The sequence below is a fragment of the Tenebrio molitor genome, chromosome 3, assembly GCF_963966145.1.
Source record: "Tenebrio molitor chromosome 3, icTenMoli1.1, whole genome shotgun sequence".
Classification (NCBI taxonomy): domain Eukaryota; kingdom Metazoa; phylum Arthropoda; class Insecta; order Coleoptera; family Tenebrionidae; genus Tenebrio; species Tenebrio molitor.
In genome coordinates, this window is record NC_091048.1 from 16502214 (window position 1) to 16522228 (window position 20015).

The 20015-nt window shown below is 34.2% G+C and overlaps 1 protein-coding gene across 14 annotated transcripts in view; it reads left to right on the plus strand.

Annotated features, from left to right (window-relative positions):
* LOC138126042 (CUGBP Elav-like family member 1) overlaps positions 1-20015 on the plus strand; it is a 313867-nt gene that overhangs the window by 267801 nt on the left and 26051 nt on the right. For 13 of the 14 annotated variants that reach the window (XR_011157579.1, XM_069041721.1, XM_069041722.1 and 10 more), the window contains one exon: positions 4915-4963. Coding sequence is in view for 13 of the 14 variants with exons in the window: in XM_069041721.1 (XP_068897822.1) it covers positions 4915-4963 (49 nt within the window). In the remaining variant the exon portion in view is untranslated. Of the gene's footprint in view, positions 1-4914; positions 4964-13608; positions 13913-20015 lie in introns of those variants that run through there. The other variant, XM_069041725.1, reaches the window with a different exon arrangement.

A 20015-nucleotide genomic window follows, 5' to 3' on the forward strand; every position in this document is an offset into this window, starting at 1 on the left:
AAAATTGAAATTTAGAACGCATAATCTTAAATTTCCGCTGTACAAATTAGCCGAATCATTTTTTATAAAATAAAATAAATGTGAAATTGACTTTGATAGCGTTTTATTATCAAAGTAATAAAGCAATCCGGATTTTTTCTTATAATCTCACCTACAAGACAATGTAAATTTTGACTATACAAAAGTTGGCATTTAAATTAGGATAATAACTGAATTTCACATTTAACATCTACAAACAAAGTAGTCGTATTTTTACGGTTATATTTTAAAATGACGGAAATAATCAAACGGTGGTGAAGTTTGATTTACAAAGGTCTCCAATAAGTCGTCGGCACCTTACAAATCCAGGACCGACCGCCAGTTATGATTTACAGCTGATTGTTTGGAGTAAGCGACCATTGTCAATCAAGAATTATGAATTTATGACCCATGGAGGGTCCTCAATAAATTACTCACATTTTGGCACCAAAAATTATTAAATGTCAATTAATTTGAAATCAGTGACACCTTTATAATTTTTAATATCAGAAACGAGTTCTCTGTGGTATTTTCAATCCAGGGAGTCGTTAAAAAAAATCAAGTAATTTTAATTTTTTCAGTTGTTAGCGTCCTGACGCCATGTGGAGCGTCTATTTGAAAAAATAAAAAATGCATGTTGTAGTAGGTACTTCCAGTGTAGATTGTTGACCGCAAAATTCAAATTTCTAGGATGATTAGAAATATGGTTTTCCGTTGACCGCTTGTTAATTTCAATATTAATGAATTATTTTGTCTAAAATATAGTGTATTAATGAGGTCCATTAATTTTAATTTTTTCAGTTGTTAGCGTCCTGACGCCATATGGAGCGTCTATTTGAAAAATAAAAAATGCATGTTGTAGTACTTCCAGTGTAGATTGTTGACCGCAAAATTCAAATTTCTAGGATGATTAGAAATATGGTTTTCCGTTGACCGCTTGTTAATTTCAATATTAATGAATTATTTTGTCTAAAATATAGTGTATTAATGGACCTCATTAATACACTATTTTTCATTAATCAACGATTTTTGCGATTTTGACGTTTTGATGATATTTTGATGTATAAACAACCTAGAACATGCATTGTTTCCACTTACCAACACTGCAGCAGGTAGTGCAGAAGGGTTTTCTATATTTTATAGCTCCATAACTGTACAATTACGAATTCACTTTTTTTCAAAAGCCTTCATTTTTGGTTATAATTCGCATGTCATATTATTCAAAGGTAACTAGGTTTTCTTAGCAACCGTCATTTTTACGTGAAATTGAATGTGAATGGAGTTGACGTCTTCTAACATTCTTTGTGGAAAAGTGAATAAAAAGTGTTGAAATTTTAAAAAATGACCTACCCTGAGGACAAAAAAAGGATGAAGGTATTTTATAAGGTCTCATCTTTATCGAAAAAGATGAAATTGGTTTTGATTTGGCTTGAATTTGAAATTTGGTCACAAAAAAAAGTTTGCGGTCAACGAAATTTTTTTGTAATCAACTCGTTTGTTAATGGGCGATTAATAATCTCAACTATTAAAGGCACTCACTCGCTACACTCGTTCGTTTCGATTATTAATCGCCTTCATTAACAAACGAGTTTATTAAATAACTATTATTGAGAATATGCTATACGATGGTCCACCCTGTATATCTAACTATGGTGTTACGATGGTCATTAGATAATCACTAAATATTCCAAGCTTTGATAACATGAAGAGAAGACTAATTTCGCCGGAAAACGGCCATTAATACCATTGAATCGGATTAGTGCACGAACAAGACCTGTCGAATTTTGCTGCATTATTGATTAATAGTAGTATCGCTGATTAATTGCGTGTTGCACTATTCAATCAGCTGTATGTGCGCTTCCCCTGCTGTCAATTGTCCTGTGACACACACGCAGAAACTGTTAGGTCACAGCTAGAGGATTTGTGCCTTCTCGTGGAGGGTTCGCAAATTGAACGTCACTGCGGATTAACATCGAGTGGTTGTCTCTCACCTGACAGTTGTTGTATAGAACAAGAGAGTCCATTGTTGGGAGGATGGGAAACAGACACGCACGCAGTTCTGCATATCCGTGACATTAGCATGCGACGTCCTCCCCGACGATCCCCCCGCTCGCTCCCCTTTCGCATCCGAAACCATCAATAATTGATCCGACGAATCCATTGAAAATCCGATTGGATGCTCATGTCCTGCACCACTCGCTGTCAGGACATTTATTAGGGAGCTGTGTGTTTGAGTGGGTGTGCATGTGTAGGTGTTCCTACACTGTACCACCATCACCACCAATTCAGAAATTGCTCTCAAATTCTCACCGATCACGATAGCCAATATAACTATATTTTTGTACTTGAGCCTTTTTTTTTATTCATTTGAACAGAGTACAAACATATTCAGAAAAAGTTCTAATTCACCAACATCTCCTTTGTCGCAAGGGTCCCATTTTTCTCTTGTCTCTCTTGAGGTAATAGAGAAAGTTCTGAGGTTTTGTTGTCTCTTTCATTCCTTTCCCTTGTTCCTTTTCGATTTTCTTTGTACTTAACCGTGTTTTCATGTTGTAAGGCATAATTTATTACAAGAACACTGACTGTTTAGTATATAAATTTTACAATCTCCTTTAGTATTCTTACCTCTTCAATTCTTTTTACATAGACATCCCCTTTTTATAATTATTTATCCTTTGATTTACTGCCTTTTCGTTTTTTATTAAGTCCTTTTTATATTACTTCTTATTTTTGTAAATCAATGGTATTTTATACTATTTGTGTTGTATCTCCATCTATGTATTGATAATAATCTAAGATTTATTCTTTTTTAAATAATTATTATCCAGAGAATGCGAAAAAGCATTTTTTTTTTAATAAATTAATTAACTAATTAATCAATAAAAAATAAAAATGTTATTCATGAAGCACTTACGAGTAATTATTTTAGTATTAATATTTATAACGAAATTGTGGATTTTTTCGTACAGTAACAATTATTCTATTTCGTACAAAATCAACTGGTATCTGAATAATTTTACTTTCAAGAATTTCCAGTCTACGTTACGTTAACTATTGTAATTCAGATATTACGAGTATTACGACTCAGAATTTACTGGAGAATGAAATACAATATTTACTTGATATCTAATCAGTGGTTTTTCTTAAAATAAGCGAGATACACTGTTTTTGATCCTAGGTATTTCAGCATTTGACGATGGGGTACAAAAAAATCAGTTCTTGTCTAAAATGTTTGTTTAGAAATACTAATTAAATCAGGTTTTTGATAAGTGGAATTATTCTTAAAGAATTTTACAGGATTATTATACGATGTTTCTAACATTATAATTGACTGGGCGATTAATTTTAGGTGTGCCGCTTCATATGCATACATTCCTACATGACAGTTGACAGATTTTTGCCGGTTAAAACTACCACCAATACCGCCACTTATCTGCAATGCTCGTGAGGCCAGCGGCACATTCAAGATTTGTGTGGTTTTCTACGCCAACTACGATGTTAGAAACATTTATAATAACCCTGTAGGTATATGGCCCACATGGGGCATTGAAAATAGTCCTACAATTAATTAAAACAACACCAAAATAACCTAAACATTTTTTATTGTTATTTCTTTCAAGATTTGCCATCAGTTTACGTCAATGTCAAACATATTGAAATGTCGGTTTCACTAATGTATTTATTATCGTGACGTAAACGTGCAGAATTGGAATTTTATCTCAAGTGAAATATTTCTTACAGTTCAATCGAACAGTCAGAAGAGAACTGAAAAATTTACATACTTTGCTGTAATTTTTTTGAAGTTTCTGCTTCGCTCTTAAATATGAGGATTACTACAGTTTTTAATTACCCCACTGGCAGTCACTGCAGCAGACAAGACAAATGTTACAAATATTAAAAATGTTAAAATAGAAACAAAAATATTGCACTTGCTTTATTTTTGCGTAGGTATAATTCTCCACGCTGTAGATATTAATAATTATTATATTAATAACGTTTTGTGTATTTTTTAAAACAGCCATGTTTTAGAAGCTTACATCTTGTACTGGAAGCGAAAAAAAATCTTTCTTAAATGTTATATTAAGAAAAACTAATGATCCATTAAGACATAAACGATTATGTACCATAATAAAGAGTATTAATATTAAACTTCAAAAATATGATGCACATAATTAAAAGAAAGCTTTTAATGAGATGACTAAATAGAGTTTAACCTAAATTCCGGATAAAATTCTAAAGCAACAATTTCGTTTGAGCCTCTTAACATCATTTTAAAATACGATCTTTTAGCTGCTTCTCGTTCTTATGTACAAAATCATCTTATACCCCGTTCCGCCAACAAGAAATTGTAGCTTACCATCATAAGAATTTCCGTTACGGTTCATTATTGCATAAAAATTCTCCTTCCCAGAGATGAGTTATCTGTACAAGTATCTATTTCGCGAATATATTTTTAAGAATCCGGAAGAGAATTATTATAAAATCTCGGAGAGCGACAGGTCTTTTGAACGCTTCACGTGCAGAAAAAAGCTTTTTTTCTATCAGAATCCAGGCAGGGTTCTTCCCATTTCCTCCTACCTCCTGCGTCCCATTTATCCGAGTGGTACACTAAGCGAAAACAACAACTAACTAGCGGAAGATTACCATCAAAGCTGACGCATCACAAAAAAGACAATTTTCCAGTTAATTTTGTTGTGGAATGTAGCTTCCCTTTGCAGGGTTTACCCTTGCGCACCTGTCAAACGTACACGGGTCAGCTGTTCCAGGGGTGCTTCTCTAAATCAAGCTATCGGCGATCGGGTGCAGCGTCGAGGGGATGCCGCGACGCCCCATTAGTTCTCTCCGAATGCACCACCCCGTACTGACACTTAACTCATGATATTCTGTCTGTTGCAGATGCATCATCCTATACAGATGAAGCCCGCCGACAGCGAGAACAGGAACGGTAAGTTGATTTGATTGATTGCGCTGCACACACGTGCACACCTGTACGGTGGCCGTTCGCTTTTCCGCCGATAATAATGATAATGACGCGAGAAGTAGATTGCGTCGAGGGGAGACGGGATCTTGCGGAAGTTTCGGGCAACCGCCCCCGAGGAAATTTAAATGGAACATATGGTGTGTGATACATCACTTTAAAACCCCCTAAAATCGAAACGCCCGAGATAAATTCGCGAGGGTTGAAGTTGCGGAATCGTGAAGATAACAAGGCGCCTTTGCGAACGCACAACTGAATTAATGGGGGATCAAATTTTTGATTTTTGACGAATGGATATTAAAGTTTTCAGTAAGGGATTACCACGGTGAAGGACGCGGCGCTCCGGGCTGTTTTCCGGGACCCGCTTGTTTTTTCACCGAGGGGAGTATATTTGTCTCGTTGAGTACAAAACAATCAAACGATATTTACATAAAGTCATCGTGGAACGTGAACAGACAAATAATTGCTTTTTCAAGCACGACTTATCGGCGTCAGTTTAATTTGGACAAACTTTATTTTGGGCCAGTTTTAAGACGACTGAACACATCCAAATACACTAGATTCTTCGAACAATAAAACTCTTCTAATCGACGAAAATCTGTCAAAAACAGTTTCTAACATAGCCAAACGTAGTTTTAGGAGGACTTCCACTGCATCAGAAACTAAAATACATATTTCGTTCCTGCAGTTACGTGCTTGCAGTTTTAAAGTTGTCAAGTTGTGGGTTTTTCCGGACCAGGCGTCGTGATAATTCAAAAATGATAAACGATCTTGCTGGGGACAGTTTAAATTCTGAAAAATTTTGTCCAGTGTGTCTTCCAGACGTAAACCTCAGAGCGGCGACGAGACTTCCGGCCAACCGGCAGCGCACTCTCACTATCTCCAGACAAATTATCATCGGAGCTATTTAGCACAAGAATTGCTTGAAATTGATAGAAGTCTCGTCGCCGTTCCCATTGCTTCTGACAATGAGAAGCAACAACGTTATCGAGGGACGATAGTGGCTTATTGATTTTACAAATTCCGCTGGGTTCGAGTCATTAAAGAGATTATAAAAGGAATTTGACACTGCGACTGGACTGTTATCTGCACGTGGAAACAATGCACTCCGATTGAGTTGGATGAACTACATCGAAATCGACAAATGATGTGGTTTTCTTGTACCGATTAGAAATTGCAAGAACTGAGTCAATGTCAATCTGCCGACGTCATCGCTTGTCGTGTTGTGTAACTCACTCCAGGTCTGCCAAGTAGGAATCGGAAATAATCAAAGGTCTTTTTGACTCATTAGATTTTTGCATGCGCCTTTGATGACCGAACAAACAATTCCTATTGTTATTTATGTTACAAGAACCGCATGCATAATGGAAATGTCACAGTGCTGGGCCAAATCACAAATTATGTATGGTTTCTGGATATTTCTACGTATATAAATGAGTTTACATGCATAATATCCTGCGTGCTGCGTCTAGCATTGTGCACGAATTTGTCCCACAAATATTATTGTGCAAGATTAATTTATTCAAATGAAGAACCGATTTAGTGTAATAATATTCATAATTGGATTATTGTAGTAATTAGCCATTTTATCACGTTGCTCGTCAGTGCTAGTTAATACGTGAGTTTCAACATTTACCAATAAATTACTCCTAATACGCAACAACGTACAAATACAAAAATATATTGCCTAGATTTCCATTCCTGGCCAGACACTTAACATTGTGAAACTACGAATCAAAATTAATTAATTATAAAACGTTAATTAAAACCAAGTCAGCTTTTGCGGAGCTTTTTTCGCAATTTTTGTTCAAGACTCGAAATTTCTTTGTTTTGCTGTTTTGTTGAAGTTTTTTCACCGTTCTTCGGTCTGCTTGTTTTAATTACCATTCTCAATAACAACAGCTCTAATTAGTCTGTTTTGTAAAATATCCATTTTGTTAGATACCTAATAAAGGTTTCGCAATGAAAACATCGGTTAAGTCATGTCGATAAGTGCACCGGTTTCGATATCTGGTTAAAGGACGAAATAGATCACTTCGTAAATTGCAAGAAATTACTTACTTGTCTCTCCAAGGAAACACGAAAAGTTTTTTAACAATTTACTCTTTGAAATGGGCGAGCGATGAGAAAGCTGCCAAAACTTGCTTGTACTTTGTTTCGACCCTTAAAAATAAATCTGTAAAAGTTGGAGTAAATAAATGGAATGTCGTTGGTCTATGAAAAATTGTTCCACCTGATTGTGAACGGGGAAACAAAAAACGAGGGGCTTTCAGAGAATTCAAGGTAAATGATACCCGAACGTTTTATCGTTATCGAATAAATATTACGATAAGGTAAATGTGGGTTAAGCAAAGAAAGAAAATTAATCTAAAACTGTGAAAATTTTGTTGGAGTGTTATTTTTATTTCGCTATAATGAACTATTAACAGAGAGAATTAGTAGAAAACTCACTTTTTTGTTCGACACTGTCAGAATTTGTGAACGAATTTTGATAAATGTCACAATTTGTCAAAAAGAAACATCAAGCTAATTTTAAAGATTTTAAGTGATTTGGAGCCTTGAAGGAGCTCGTACAAAAAAACGTATTCAACTCGTTCGTGTGTAAATTGGGCTGTTTTTGGCACTCGTGGACCTTTAAAACCTTTTAAACGGGCCCACTTATGCCAAAAAAAGCCCAATTTACACACAAACTCGTTAAATAAACTATTGTTACGAGATAGGTAATTCGTCAACCTCATCAACGACTACTGCTATTTGATTTCTGTAGTACAAATTTATATATGTTGGATGTCTTCTGAAGACTATGGCATTCAATTTGGCTTCTTGTTGGGAACTGATTCATTATTCTGTGATGTGGTAATTTGGTGAATTAATGAGCTTAAGTTGAACTTTGCGACTCATCCTTCTACATTAATTTATGATTAGTGAAATTTTGAACCGAAAAATATTAGTTAACCCCATAAGTGGTACAATGAGTCGCACAAATTTTATATTGCCGTGAAACATTCGTATTCTACATTTTTAAATCTAACAAACAGTAAATAAGAAAACCCGTCGCAGTAATCAATAATTACGGTTTTTAATGAATCAATCTGCATACATAAAATACGTATTAATATGCTGTGAATCCAGTTTTTAATTCATTATAGCTCCCCAAGTCATATTCATAAACCGACTTTGAGCTTCAAAAATATGTATATGATAAACGTTATACGCGTTCACTTAATTAGGTGCTTGTGCCATTATATGCTTTCACGCTAATTTTCCAATTTTGTGCGATCACACAAAAACGCTAAATTTGTGTGGTTACATGTGATAAAACTGCGACAAATAAAATGAAATGACGTTAAAACTTTGTTATGACAGCGACCTATAAACGGTGGATTCAAAAATTGTTGTCAATTAATTGAAATTGAATTCGCAAATAATTTTACAATTTTTTCACAAATTTACCGCTAATGGAGTTTTTAAGGCTTGAAAATAACAAATTAAATTGTTGAAAATGTGTATGTCATAAATGATGACTCGCATGGAAGTAATATCAATGCAAAAACTATCAATTACAATATTATGTCGATCACGTTAATTAATGAATATATCAAATGATCAGTCCAAGTATTGTATATCGGGTGGTCATTTAAATGTATCCTCAAAGTTGGCGTTGAAGAGTCGATTGTGAACCACCACGGATTACAGATCACGCATCAGCTGTTTAAATCTAATCTCACTTTTTGCGTTGTTTGTGTTTTTACTCTGCAGACGGACGAGTGGTGCGTTTACAATCGACTCTTCAACGCCAACTTTGATAATAAATTTAAATGAACATCCGATATAATTTATTTGACAGTTTCGTACAATTAACAAAGAGAAATAACTGCGCAAAATTAGAATTTATAACCGCTCAAATCCTAAATACCGTCATTTGTTAACAGTTTAGACAATTAATTAAAAAAAAACTTAAGTAGCATTTGAATTTGTTACCACCAAAATTATAACTCATTCGATTTCTAACTTAGTTTTCCATAATTACAAAATTAAGTAGCTTCCGTCAGATCTATATTTACTCGACTATATACAGTGCGACTGTAGAGTGAGGAATGAAATTTCTTAAATTTATGTCATTGTTTTTTGTCAATAATCCCCCGACAGGTCAATTTAAGTCTCAATATCGTCATCTGTTGGCATCTCTTTCACTCAATGGCGCCGGAAGAAATTCAATATTAACTAGCAACGGAGGTCAAATGTCATATTTTTTGAAAATATTTTTTAACCTCTATCCAATCTGTGAAGAAATTTTTTACATTGGTAAATTTTAGTGCGAAGAAATATCAAATTAAATTCGTCAAATCTCTTGAGCCGCCACTAGGTGCAATAGAAAAGTGTGATTTGAGTCAAAAGATGACCATTTAGAAGAAATACCAATTGACCGGTCCGAAAATGTTTGCTAAAATCAAGGAGTAGTTTATTAAGGATTTTTATTCCTTTCGTTACACTATGTAAAAAAGGTAATGAAGTCATTTAGATCATTAAGAAAATAATCCAATGATTTTATGTTGTTTGCTTTAAAATATGTACAACGTGTTTCACGTAAGAGTACGAGTCTGACAAAGTTTAAACGCAACACAAAATACATTTGACAATGGGAACTAGATTAATGAAAAATTATAAATTGTAGTTTTAAACATCCCTAACTAACACAATCGCTGGGGAGCTTTTCCACATGAATAAAATATGAATAAAGGGAAATCTAAAAAACTTCAGGGGTATCCAAACTACTTTTTGTCAAAACATTATTTATTACACCTGGTTAACCATGAAAATTGAATATTGGGTTGCATTTTGAGTTCGCCAGGACGTGAAAGACGTATTTTAATTATTTCTATTATTTCATTGAAGCCTTTTGGACATTTTTTACATGCTTTGTCCTAATTTCGGTATGTAGTTGCTTTATTTATACCCTTTAAATAAAGTTATTACAATTGTACTATAACCAAACGTTGCAAAAAAAGTTTTTATTATCTTCTAATTTACATTAGGTACTGCTTTCTTTGAGGTTCAGGGTTCAGATATATAAATGAATGAGTCATTTTGAAAACATCATGAGTTGCGTAAAGCAAATTATTCGGTGTTCATTTGAAAAACGTCCCGAATCCCGAGCTGATAATGTTTACAAACTGACCGGTATTTTCAAACGTTTCTACAATCAGAGGAAATATTGTTAGTTACGTTATTTTCATGCTAAACAAGAGAAATAAGCGGAAAAAAATTGTAAATTGGGATATAGTGGTAGATATTCGATAAATTTGTGACATGATGTTTCTAATAATAATAATTCAAATATGTATGTATATCCAAATTTCATCAGTTTTCACAATGTCATACATACAGACTGTTTCAAAATTGGCGAATTCCGAATTCAGAGCGTGGTAGGGAAGGACCCAGTGGAGCTCGTAAATACTTGGAAAAAAAATTCGCTCTTGCTGAAGAAGATATAAATACTTTAATTTTGTTCAATTCATAGCAGCCTGCATATCCACAGTATCAAAACACTATTCTAGCTACGTTGCCGTTTCATTTTTAAGAAAAATTACAAATCCAAAGTAAAGCTATTCTTCAAAAAATTGTTTTCCGTTGTTATTTTCCACAATCATCTACATGATAAATAACAATAAAGACTGAACTTTTCAGCCTGTATTTGAAGAAAACGCAGTCAAAGAGTGCACCTTCAGATCGATTTATCTTTGTGGGGGGAGTCCCGATTTTTTTTAATTTCCATATTTGCACTACTGAGGTGATCCCCTACAACGCTCTGAATTCGGAATTCGCGAATTTTGAGACACCCTGTATGATTCAAACTTCCCTCTTGTAATTTTTCATGGTTTCTTTGTACATAAACAATTTTTTGAACAGTTTTTAGCATTCAATTGACAATTGAGAAAGATTTTTTTAATTTTATTTTGCCTAATATCCATTTCAGTATATCATCGGACATAGAGTTCTTATCCGTCTATAATCTGTATCATGGAACTGATTTTTGAATATCCAATGTGTCTTTTCTAGATCTATTGTAAGGTGTAAGCATCACTAAATACTTTCTGTTCCCAGGCATACATTTTACTGTACTGTACTGAGTTGCAGGCTGTGAAAGAAATCTGATATCAAAATGATTAAATACTTTCGTAGTATAATGACGATTATTCACTCTAGTAACAACCGTGAAGACATGTTTGTTTAATAATGTGTGAAGCCCTTGTAATACACTTACAAGGGCGCCACACCACTTTTAACCGTAGAGATATATTTAAATTATGTAGCATATGAATCCCTTGGTACCCTCCAACACATTAATTGGTTTCTTGTCAAGTGCTTTGTCTTGAACCATGTATAACTAGTTAAACATCACCCGTTCAAATGAAATTAAAACCAACTGACTCTTGTCTAAATAGTTGCCAAAGTAGTCCTAACATAATGATAAATATGTAATAATATTGCTAAAAGATGACTGCGATTTCAGTTTTATCTTTCAATTAGTAAAACGAATTAATTAATTTATTAAAATTTAACATAAAATAACATTTTTAATTTACAATGCGAAAATTTCCGATAATAATGCGGAATCTGGAAAAGTGCCCCGAATGCTTGCAGCGTTTCCACGTTGAATGGCAAGGGAAATCCTCTCAAAAAGGAATTTCTTAGATTTTGAATCCCCTGATTCCGCGATAAGTCGGTCTCCGATGACATTAATAAAATCTATTGTTTCTTTGCACCAAGGGCTTAAGGTTTCAAAGGCTAAACCTTTAAAGATGTAGTTTGACGAAATAATTGAACTATATTTGCTATGTTTGCGTTTGCAAGTCATTTCAGCGGCAAAACATGAGACTTCAGATGTTTTCAATACGTAACTGTCTGCAAGTGTATCTACGACAGTAACGTCCCAAACCAAAGGTTGACCTTTATTCCACGGTACTAAAGTCATCCCATCAGTTGCTTCATCGGTCCAGCTGGCTCTTCACAAAATGTTGGTCAAATTTGGTACATACCGGGTGGGGCATCGTATGCGCGCACGCGAGAAATCGCGACTTCTAATTAAATAAAATTGTCTAAATTTTTCAGACTTACTTGGCTATTGGTAAGGTACATTTCATAATTTTTTGATAATTTTTCACTTACAAACAAAGCCAAAAAAAATTAAAATGTAAATTTCAACCAAAAAGCCAAATTCTGATTTTTATACTAACCTACCCAGATTCACTTCCTATAATTATTTACGAAATCTACGGAAAAAAATACCAATTAGATTTTGAATTAAACGCAGTTTTACATTTGAACTTTCAAAATCATTTTTATTTATGACCTGCTACTTGTGCTGTCGTAAATTTAGGTGACAATGGAAACTGTCAATTTTATGGCAAAAAGGTTTAAAACGGTCGGCTATACCTTTGTTGGGAAATTATACCATTGTGCCGTAAATCATCCGTCTGGTTTACGTTTAAATAAAAAAGCGAATTATTTAGCTAACCAAGTCAAAATTTGTAATTGTGCCACCAGGGTTTGATGGGCTAGCAGATACAGATTCATTTAGTGTAAAAACGTTATAGGTAAATTAACAGTTAATTTCAGAAAACTAATAAAACTGTTACGGCCTTATTTATTAACAAAAAAAATTTTAAAAATTCTCAAATATACCTTATCAATAATTAGTCAGGTATATAAAATTTCGCCAATTTTATTTAATTAGAAGTCGCGATTTCTCGCGTGCGCGTATACGATGCCCCACCCGGTACTTTAAATTCTACAGAAGTTTTTGCAAATTTGAAAAAAAGACAAATTGTTAGTTGACATAACAAAATATTTAAAATGCGTACTAAGGTTAATTCCTTTAACGTAAATTAAAGGCGACCCGATAATGAAAATAGTGGTCATGGATGTTATTATACAATTCCACTGTGAAATTAATTAATACATACTTACCAATAAATTAACTGACATAAAATAATTTTGATTCAAAAATGTATTTGGTTTGAAGTACCGAAAATGATTGGAGGTTTGATCGTAGATGTCCTGTTGTACCGGAAGTTGCGATAATCGTTAAAGACTATTCGACCAAATTTCAAAATCGGCAATCCACAGTCGAACACGTGCGTGATAGAGCCGATTTCCGGACCACACTAGGCAATGAAAACCTTCAGCAGCCGAGCCGTATTTCCTGGCGTTTCTTCGGTTTATCGGAATAATACGTCGGCAATGGCAAACTATGTCGTCTATTCTGCTGATTCATAAAATATCGCATAATGAGGAACAAGCCGCTAATAAACAAATCGTTGTACGCGATGGTATTTTTCTGACTTATTTGGCACGCGATAAATCGCCAGTGCCGTAGCCCGTTAGTGTTTTAAATAAAGTGAACGCATCTGGGTCGGTGCATCTCCCGCTGCACTCGATCCGTCACTCGCACGCGGTCATGTTCCGAGCGGGTCCGTCGGAAGGACCGCTCGCGTCCAAATCCGCGCCCCATCCGTCACCACCGGACCCATTGTTGGTTATCCGTCTGTGGCTCGTTAGGTATGCACGGTGACGTCCGGCGTACCGCCGGTTCGGAAATATATTTGTATTTCGTATTCGTCACATAACGACTTGGCGTGACTGACTGGTCGCTAACTCGTCAGTTTTCAGTGAGCGTTTGTACGTTGTATGTGTACGGTCGGATCAGTCGCAGTAGTACCGGACGGTTCAGTTGCGCGTTCGTGAGCGGTACGCTAGCACCTGTGGCCGGACCGCGAGTGTGATGTCGTTGCGGACACTCCGGAAGTGCAACAAGTGCGATGAAGAGCCGCGCCTCCTCCAAGAACCACTATCCTGCGATCTCGTCCTCGTACTGGCAACCGGCACCGGTCCCCAGCCCCTATCTGATGCCAGGTACTGCCGCCGGTGCAGCTTACGCAATTTGTTGTTGTGCACTTGCACCTCGTGCTCGGATCCCCGAGGTTGTTGTTTTCCTGCGATTGTTTTGTCACGAATCCGTGCTGTTTTTGCCGCATTTAATTGCGACGCCCTCCCGTTCGGTTCTGCTGATTACAATAGATTCGTTGTCGCGAACCGGAAAAGTACGCAATCCGACACCTCAATTAGCCCCAAGATGGCTCTTTTATGCACGGATTGCGCCTGCTGTCGTGCAACATGATACACCTATTTTACGGAATGTTTGAAACTGTTCGCTTCATCTGTTGTTTTTCAAAGGGTGTAACTGGCAATTCACAGTTCACGGTGGACGAGCAGAGATTCGAAAGAATGGCTAATGCAGCCTGCTAATGTAACTGTGCCAAAAATTTTAATCAAAACGTAAATTGTTTGGGTTCGTGTTTGGCCTTTGCAAACACATCGGATTGTCTAATGTAGTATTTGAACAGCCATCAGTTGACAAACAACGCGCCTCTCTCAATGACTATACTTCTTACTTTAAAATTTGATTTTTTTTTTCATTTTTAATCAAGGCCTTGCTTTATTATTCCACACTCTACTTGTAAATAAGTTAAATTGTTTTGTACTATGTACCTACAATTTCGCTGTATTTGTCAAAATTGAATTATATAATTTTTATCAACACACATTTTTTATGTTTGGATGGTATATTATTATGTAACATGTTTTGTATTCCGTTGAATTTACTCAGTACAAATCACTTGAGAAACAAACGCACTTTTCTTAATGTCACCGCATTAAATCCATTACGTACAGTCAAAAGGTCATAATATCTACATATTATGTTATTTTGTGTCATTACAAGAATATAGTAAATATGTATCTAGATATGCCGTTTACAAAATATGTAGCGTAAAAAAATGATTATGAAGATGATACTACTGCTGGAAGGTAGATATCAGTTTTGTAGTTATTTTTTGGATTTTTGCCACTTATGACATTTTCTTTTAAACGAGTCTTAGCAAAGAGTGAAGAAATTTGTCAACATCACATCTCAAGAACACGTTTTTTGTTGGAACAAAGTTTATGTCATTTAATTTAATTTGTTTTACCTCAACAGTTACAGGAACTTTTACAAAAGGAAAATAAAAAATAAATAAATAACGGGTTCAAAAATTGGCACGTTTGGAATTATCAATAGCTCGGAACAAGCTCATCGTTGCTTTTAACCCATATAAAGTCAACTGCGTCTTAAACAGTCATCGATAATTTATACTGTTTGTGATCTTTACTGAAAAACACAGAGATTGCTCCAAAAAGATCATTTTCTAAATGCAGGTTATAATCAAAATTGACGTAAAGAGTAAAATATAATTAATAAATATCTACTCAATGACACCTTCTTAATTTGATTCAAAATTAATGGATAGAAATGCAGAAAGAGCCTAATAAATTTGACAAATTGGCTCACAAAATCAATAACAACTGAAGTATATCTTAAAACAATTGGTACAGTTTTTTAATACATACATAATTCGTACCTACTAAAATATTGTACATGGACTGAAAACAATGTCCATTATCTTTCCCTTTAAAAATAAGATTTAAAAATAAAATACGAAAACATAGGTATACATTTTCTTATCTTGTTATTGTTTTTTGCTACTTACTCGAAATTTATATGTAAAACAAATTAACACATTTGAATATACATATGCTGAGAATAAACTCACGGAGAACTTTCTGGCAGTGTTGGTAGAGTGCTGCACAGTTGGGCTTTTGACAACTTTAATAATATAGCCATATTCCACCCAAATACTGTTGGGACAGTCAGCACTTTAATTACCATTTCCGCCTAAACTAATTGCGATATTGATTTAGTGCAGTGATAAAGTTTATTCATCCCGTTGATATTTATAAAGCACGTTAAGAATCAACCATGTCGCATCTCTCTCAAAGGTTGCAATGTGTCGAGGATTGTTTAATATTTAGAAAACTTCTTCGCAATTTAACCGAAGAAATGAGATATGAAAATTGAACATTTAGGTTGTGATACTGTAAAATGTAAAATGAATTATTTTAAAACCAACGAGTGGTAAAAGACGCTAAGTAGTAATATCGAGCAACAAGTTGCATCGCCTATGTAATTTGTTAAATTTTTCATCATTTTCTTTTTGGCAGGGCTTCTAATTGGGCGTCAAGCCTGTTAGCCGTTAAAAAAAAACTAAAACTTTAGAACCAAACGGACTATCTCGGGATGACGGAAAACGCCCTGATGGGATGACTTTAGTACCGTGGATGAAAGGTTAACCTTTGGTTTGGGATGTTACTGTTGTAGATACACTTGCAGACAGTTACGTATTGAAAACATCTGAAGTCTCATGTTTTGCCGCTGAAATGACTTGCAAACGCAAACATAGCAAATATAGTTCAATTATTTCGTCAAACTACATCTTTAAAGGTTTAGCCTTTGAAACCTTAGGCCCTTGGTGCAAAGAAACCATCGATTTCATTAATGTCATCGGAAACTGACTTATCGCGGAATCAGGCGATTCAAAATGAAAGAAATCCCTTTTTGAGAGGATTTCCCTTGCCATTCAACGTGGAAACGCTGCAAGCATTCGGGGCACTTCTCCAGATTCCGCATTATTATCGGAAATTTTTGCATTGTAAATTTAAAATGTTATAATTATAATTATGTTATCAAACTAAAAAAAAAACTAAAACTAAATTAAACATAATGATTCCGTTTTAAAACAGTGCTATAGCCTAAATGGAATTTCGTAAATTAAATTAAAATTATTTGGGTTTTACTTTATCTTAACTCCCAGCAATTCTAAATAGAATTATGTATTGCTAAATTACTTACTATTGCGGGCATAAAAAGTGGGACATCAAATTTCTGTCAATTTTGAAAAATTCGATGTAATTCAAGCTTTATTGATTATTGTGATTTTGCCTTTGATTATTGTCATAGAAATTTGACACTATTCTATGTGACAGTTTAAAAATGTATTTTATACTCCTATTTTCCTTTTACAAATGTCCTCTTCTTTTGATAAAGGTAGAATTTGGTTGGGACTAAATATTCACTACGTGCTTACTTACACTCATTCGCTACAACCTACAATACTTAATGACGTCAATCCATTTAAAAGTAAGGTTAGAAACAGATAAGAGTCATTTCACATTAAAAGTCAAGGCAATGATGTTGATGTCTCACTTTTTTTTGCTCCCAATACCTAGTACATACATGAATTTAGGTAAAAAATTAAACCTTTCTATTTTGTCTTCTAATTTTTGTTTTCTATTTGGGGAAAATATTTATAAAAGTTAAATTCGGGGAAAGTAGAAACTGCTGTCACTTTTTTCATTTTTCAGTGGAAACAAACGCGTTTATTTTGTATGAAAAGTCAAATGAATAAGTAATATAATTTTTGTGTATAATTTAATTTCAATATTACCCATATTTCCGAAAACTGTATAAAGTAACATATGTGCCAAACCAAAAAGTGTTTTTAGATTAAAACTTTTTTGGTCACCACTACAGCTTATTGTGCAAGTATTATTGCTGTGAAATTCATTATTTGGTAGTTTTTTAGTCGTTTTTTATCGAGGAAATAATTGAATTACATAATCTAGTTACATATTCAAATGGTGAATTGGTGATTTAGGCATTTTATTTTGTTCTAAAAGAAAATTTATGAATATTTTTGTAACATAAAAAATGATCACCTGTCAAATTTTAGAGTATGTATTCTTTTTCATTAAATTTTTAATAATAAAATTATAATGAATTTTTACGACAAGTCTAATGGACTACAGGCTTTTCCTGTTATTTAATTGTAAATTAAACGTTGTTATAGAGAAGATTGTTACTCTACGATATACAAATTTGACCACTGTTTACGAGAAAAATTCTTATATCTTCTAGAAACGTTGATGCGTGATCTATGAGAAAATTACTCTTGGAATTGCTCCAGATACTGTGCCTATTATTATGATTAACACAAAAAGTGTAGCAGAGAAAAATGAAAAATATAATAAATATAAATGTCAACTGAGTATGAATACTCACGATTTATTTCGTTTCTTCAAGAACTAGTTCGTTTATTATATCCGGTAATTTTTTAAATTTCACATCTGCGAGGCTATGATTCTTATTATTACATTACAGGGTGTTTGGGCTATAAGGTAACAAACTTCTCCTGTGTAAAGGAATAGACAAAATAAAACTTTTATTCTAGTAACATTCTTTAGTATGTATGTATTATACTCGTAATTTTGTAGTGTAATCATTTTTTCAATTTGAAGAACTACTGTGTGAGCTCCATCGGATTTCTAAATTATAAAGGCGGCAGCTAAGGCATTTTCCTTTACAAATCTTTATTAGCTTGGTATTAATAATTACAGATACGCACAGTGGTTCTCAAACAGTGGAAACAGAGTTTAGTCAGTTTAGTTCAGCATAATAAAAAAAGCAAATTGAAAAAAATGTCACTAAGAAATAGTTATTTTTGTATTAAGTGCGCAAAGTGATTGTTTTTTGTTGGGGCATGAGAATGAGTTTTTGGTCGAGACCGTCAGGTCGAGACTTCAAACTCATTCGAATGCGCCAACAAAACAATCATCTTGCGCACGAAATACAAACACTATTTTTTCTACAACAGCATTTTAAAATTTTTGAATTTTTTAATTTTTGTAAAATTTTCCTTGGATGCTAAAATATTCGTCAAAAAGTTTCCTTGGGTGCTAAAATATAACTATTTTAGCATCCAAGGAAACTTTTTGACAAATATTTTTTCACTATCAAAAATGACATACTTTGCGACTTGATAACGATGCATAAATGTCACGTTTTTTTGACAGTTGTAGAAAAAGTTGTTTATTTAACATAGCTGTGCATCTCAGAAAAGTTTGTTACCTTAAACACCAAACACCCTGTATAGTCGCCTAGATATAAAATTTACAAATCATCCGAAATAAATCTGTACCTATGTATATAAAAAGCTCAAATGAACATATCTGAGTGTTAAAAGTAAATTACTATTTAGTGATTTATTTTTCATCTAAATGTTTAATACATTGTTAGCCACCTGTATAGGTAGTACATATTACCTATTCTGCCGTGCCAAGCTCTCCTATCTGCCAATGATACAATTTAGACTTTACTGAAACGTAGTGTTTCCAGTTATAGCATAGGACAATAAATCCCACCTCATTACTGACTGCTATTTATTAAATAGTTAGGACAGTCTAGCTTTGAAAAAGAGTTGGAAATGCTTTTCCTTGCCAGACAATCCCTTTAGGACAGTTAAAATGTTGTAAGATAGGACCATTGAGCTTAGCACGGCAGTATAAGGTAATTGTTCACTTTAACTACTTCTGGAATTTTCGCGTTTTTTCTGGCTAGACAGCCTCAGGGCGTCCTCCTAGATTGTGTCCCACCATTCAAACCTTGTGCAAATGCCTTTTTTTCTCTCTTGTTGTGTTTCAAGGTCGCGTCAAGGTCGCGCCAAGTCTTAGTATAACTAAAGGGTAAGGAAAATTTTCATTTGCACAAGGTTTGACTGGTGGGAAACGATGTAGGAGGACGTCCTGAGGCTGTCTAGCCAGAAAAAACGCGAAAATTCCACAAGTAGTTAAAGTGAACAATTACTCAGTATAAGTGTTCCCATATCTTAAGCAATTACAATTTTGTCAAAAATTATGAAAACAATGTCAACAGTAAAATGGCATTCAACCATTGATTGAGTTGCTATCGTAAATCTTTAGATCTAGAAATATTCACAAAGTGATACGGATTAACCCTGCTAACGTTAATATACTCGTATCAACAACAACTTACAATGACGATTTACACCAAAGGACCTTTACCACATATGTATTTACGAAAACCAACCATAAATAATTATGATTAAGATTATAAACAGTAATTAATTGTTTACTGCGCTTTAACGTGTTAATTAAGTTCTACGCCAATTAACTGAGTTTCTTGATGTGCAGTAACATTTGAAGAAACTATGGCAACTTGCCCCACTGATTCCTGGTGTTATACACTTCACGATTAAAAAGAATTTGAGCCAATTCACTTCTGTGC